The sequence below is a fragment of the Cystoisospora suis genome (assembly GCF_002600585.1).
Source record: "Cystoisospora suis strain Wien I chromosome Unknown contig_5780, whole genome shotgun sequence".
NCBI lineage: Eukaryota > Apicomplexa > Conoidasida > Eucoccidiorida > Sarcocystidae > Cystoisospora > Cystoisospora suis.
In genome coordinates this window covers 7,241-11,375 of record NW_027158570.1, presented here as the reverse complement: position 1 = coordinate 11,375, position 4,135 = coordinate 7,241, and the positions used below count along the sequence as shown (strand labels likewise).

Below are 4,135 nucleotides of genomic sequence, written 5' to 3'. Positions count from 1 at the left end.
TTAAAAGAAAGAAAGAAAGAAGTATGTTGGTAAAAGTCTGTGTGTTTCAGCTACTCACTCTTTCTTCTCTCCCGTCCCTCCTCCCTTCCCTTCATCGACTGCATGCATCGCCGCGTAGAGAAACAGAACCAGCTGTCTGACTATCTATCTATCTGTCTAGCAAATCACGAAAACGGCGAATTTTTTCTCTCTGCCTTTCTTTTTCTTTCTTTCCCTCTTCTTTCCTCTTTCTTTTCTTGCTTGTGTCTTTTCTTTTGCTACAAAGTTCAGTAAAAGAAGAAGGACTGGAAGACAGAATTAAGAGGCTTCTTTTCGTCGTCCCTTTCAGCGACTGACCTCTTTTACCGTCCAGTTAGAAACATTTGATATCGTCTTCTCGTTTTTCTTTTTGTTTCGTTTCGTTCCTTTCATTCTTTCTCTCTTTTCTTTCTCCTTCGTTCCTGAGGTCTTGAGTGTCCGAGATTCCTCTGTTTCTCAGCCTAGGGGGAACTCTCCAGAATGGCTAATGGCTCTAAAGAATAGAACAGATTCATCGCATCTTTCCGTCTCTTTTTCCCAATCGTCTCTTCACTTCTTTATCGCGAGGCGTGGCTTCTGTCTGGAGAAGATAAGGTTCGCAGGAAGAGAAGCAAACACCAAAAGAGATAAATGTACAGATAGGCAAAACAGGCGAAAACAAGAAGGAAGGGAATTTAGTTGTCCTTTTTCTCCGGCGATCTGTCTTTCCCTCTCGCTTCTTTTTGTCTCGTCGTCTACTTTCTCATCTTTCTTTCTTCCTTCTCTCTTTTACTCTTCTCTTGGCGCTTAGCCGCTTCTTGTCGCTCTTCCTTTGCCTTTCAAAGCGGAAGATAGGGAAGGTTTCTTCATTCGATCTCGTTCGGCCATTGTCGGGGAGGCGGCGGTGTATTCTATCAAGAGAAGAAGAGCGAATGAGAGAAAAGACAAGATCCTCATGATGAAAAGATTTCGATGAACGACTCTGAAAAGGAAGCGAGGGAGAAAGAAGGAAACCAAGAGGAGAAAGGCATCACCAAGAAAGATTGTGTTACAGCCGTATTTTTCTCCGCTTCCTCCCTCTCCTCCTCTAGTCATCTTTCATTCTTGTCTTGCTTCTATTCTTTAGATTCTTTGTGTCTTCCTGGTTCTCCTATCTTAGACAGAGGCAGGGGGAAACGTCTCTTCAACCTTGTGTAGGTTCCTCACAACTCCTTCCTCCTCAGAGGAAGAAGAACGTTGAGAGGAGGAGTGTCTGTTTGAGATGGTGGTCCAGATCTTTCTTGTCTTCTTCCTTGTTCAGATTCATTCTCTTTCTATCTAACTTCGGCAGATATGCGTTTCTTTTTCTCTCTTCTCGCTTCAGTTTCTTCTTGCCTGGGGGGAGAAGCTCTTTTCTGAAAAGGCGTTTCTCTTCTCTCTTTCGACTGATTTCATCGAGACCGTTCTACCATTTTTCCTGTCCTTCTCTTCGTCTTTGTATTTGCCGATCTCCTTAGAGCACCAGGTGAGACTCACACTATGAGAGACCTTCTCAGTTGTCCTTCTCCTCATCTCTTCCTTTTCTTCTTCTCCTCTCTCTTCTTCCTCTCTCGCTATTTGGGTCAATCTATCAGATGTCTTCTTCACCTCTGCCACAACAACAAGGAGTGAGTGGCGAAGACATCTTGTCTTCTTTTTCTCTTCCTTCTCCTTCTTCCTCTTCTTTCTTCGACCTCCTCATCTTTCTTCATTTCTTCTTTTTCTTCTTCTCCATCTTCTTCCCTTCGTCCAATCCCTTCTTCTCATTCTTTACCTCTTTCTTCGCCTCCTCTCCCTACAGAGAATTCTTGTGAACATCCTCATCGTTTTACCCAGTTTCATCCACATGAAGCTTCTTCTTCTTCTTCAACCTCCTCCTCCTCCCTCTCCTCTTCACCCTCATCGTCATCTCCTCCTCTATCTTCTTTTGCTTCTTGGTCTTTCTTATCTATGTCTTCAGAGATGTCAGCCGAACAGCAGAAACAAGAGCAACAAGAGGCTATGCTTCGGGCGAAGAGAGAAAGACAGAGAATCGCCTCAAGAAACTATCGTGAGAGAAAGAGACTTCAGCAGCAACTCCAGCAAGCATCCGCAGTCAACTTCGCAAGTAACCCCGCCCTAGCTGCAGCAGCTGCAGCCGCAGGAGGAGGAGGAGGGGGAGGCCCAGGGAGCGGAGCACCAGGGGGAGGATGTATACCTCTCGTCTCATTTCCAGCAGAAGGAGGAAGAGGAGGTGAAGGCAATGGGGGTGCTGGGGGGGCAGCTGCAGGAGGAGGAGAGGCGACGATGAACTTCCATTCTCATCCCCCTCACCCACAGCATGCAAATCCTTTCTCTCGAAACAACGTCAGTCAACTCTCAGTAGGAGGAGGTCCAGCGGTATCAGCGGCGACAGGTGCTGCTGGTACGCCTGGGCCTCCTCATACAGGGAATTCGCCAACGCCGTCAGCACCCCCTTGTCCAAACACGAATATGAATCTTCTCTTTCCGTCCGGAGGGACAGCAGGAGTAGGAGGAGGAGTTCACCCGCCCTTTGATTTCACTGGAGTGGGAGTAGGAGGCATGCTAGGTAGTACATCGGGTTCACCCCCTCATCACCTTCATCCTTCTGCTGCCCCTGGTGCTTCGTCTCTTGGTCCTCCTCTGACGTCAGCAGGGGGAAGTCTGAACCCTTTGTCGAATCCGCGAGGGAGTTATCCTCCTCCTCCTCAACCTACTCAGCCTTCACTTCATCTATCGTCACCGTCACATCCACAGCAGTTTCATTCTCAGAGCTCTCCTCTGACTCTTATAGGAGAGGGGGGAGGAGCAGGGGGAGGTGGGGGTATGAACCTCTTATTGAATCCACAGCACGGAGGGATGACAAATGGAGGAATAATGGCGACGGCGTCGTCGTCACCTCTTCTTCCTCCTTTTCTAATGAATCATGGGCCTCCCCTTCATCATCCTGGAGGAGGTGTACATACACCTAACAATAGTAGTCCTATGATGCCGTCAACCACAACCCCTTCAGGACCTCCACAATCATCTCCAGCTCTACTCCAACAAGGAACAGGAGGAGGAGGAGGGGGAATTATGAACAGTCCCAATAATGGGATGGTAGTGGTAGGTGAGAATTCGTCAGGTCATGCCCCTGGAGACGGAGGGTCTCACTCTCTTGCGATGCCGCCGTCTTCCCATGCAGGGCACCATCATCCATCATCATTGAGCTTCTTCTCTCAGTTAGCAGGAGGACCCAATGAGGCCTTAGTAGGATTCAATCAAGGGGGAGGCGGCGGAATGATGGTGATGTTGCCTTCTGATTCCCAGCAGCATAGTGCTAGTAGTGCTAATAGTAATAGTAGTAGTGGCACTAGTAGTCCTTCTCCTTCCTCGTCTTCTTTGCCTATGGGTGTGTCGATGAACGGTGGAAGTACCGCCGCCTCTACTCTTCTATCCCACTCCTCTATCGGTGCTTCTTTAAGGAGTAACAGTGGTATAGCGAGTAGTACTGGAGGCAATGGTAGTACATCAGGCATAGGTGGTGGGACAGGAGGAGGGGGAAGAGCGAGAGGAGGGGCAGGATCAAGAAGTCAGAAAGGAAGTTCAAGCAAGGCATCTTCGTCATCTTCGGGTTATTCACATCTTGGATGTGAATCTTCTTCGTCTTCTTCGTCTTGTCCTCCTGACCAGATCTTCAGTGGGGGAAATCTTCTTCCAGGTGCACCGCCTCAAGGTCTTCTGTGTACGAGTCAGTCAGATAATAATACGAGTGCTAGTGGCAGTATGAGTGTTACATCTAGTAATACTTCTACACTTGTTAATCATCTCATACCTTCTTTAGGTCCTGTCATGATGATGTCTTCCTCTACCTCGGGGTCACCTCCGGCAGGGGGAGCAGGAGGGGGAGGAGGAGGAGGAGGACAGTCGTCTCCTACGACTTCTCCTTTTCCTCATGCCTCATCGTCATCGAGTAACTTATCCCCCTTTTCGTCAAATCTTACCTCTGCTTCTTCTCCGACGATCTGCTCTCAACCTCCTCCGTCTGTACTCCTAGGCGGGATGTCTCCGTCGCGTTCCTCTCCTCCCCCCCCTCTCCCTACTTCTTCGTCCTCTTCTTCTTCGTCTTCTTCTCCTCCTC

At 48.6% G+C, this 4,135-nt stretch overlaps 1 protein-coding gene across 1 annotated transcript in view; it reads left to right on the top strand.

Moving 5' to 3' along the window:
- Window positions 1-158: 158 nt before the first annotated feature.
- Window positions 159-4,135, top strand: part of CSUI_009572 (uncharacterized protein) — a 5,684-nt gene continuing 1,707 nt past the window's right edge. Inside the window, exon 1 of the mRNA XM_068069686.1 lies at window positions 159-4,135. This exon is cut by the window's right edge and continues 1,707 nt beyond it. Coding sequence (XP_067918339.1) covers window positions 1,966-4,135 — 2,170 coding nt within the window. The 5' untranslated portion in view covers window positions 159-1,965.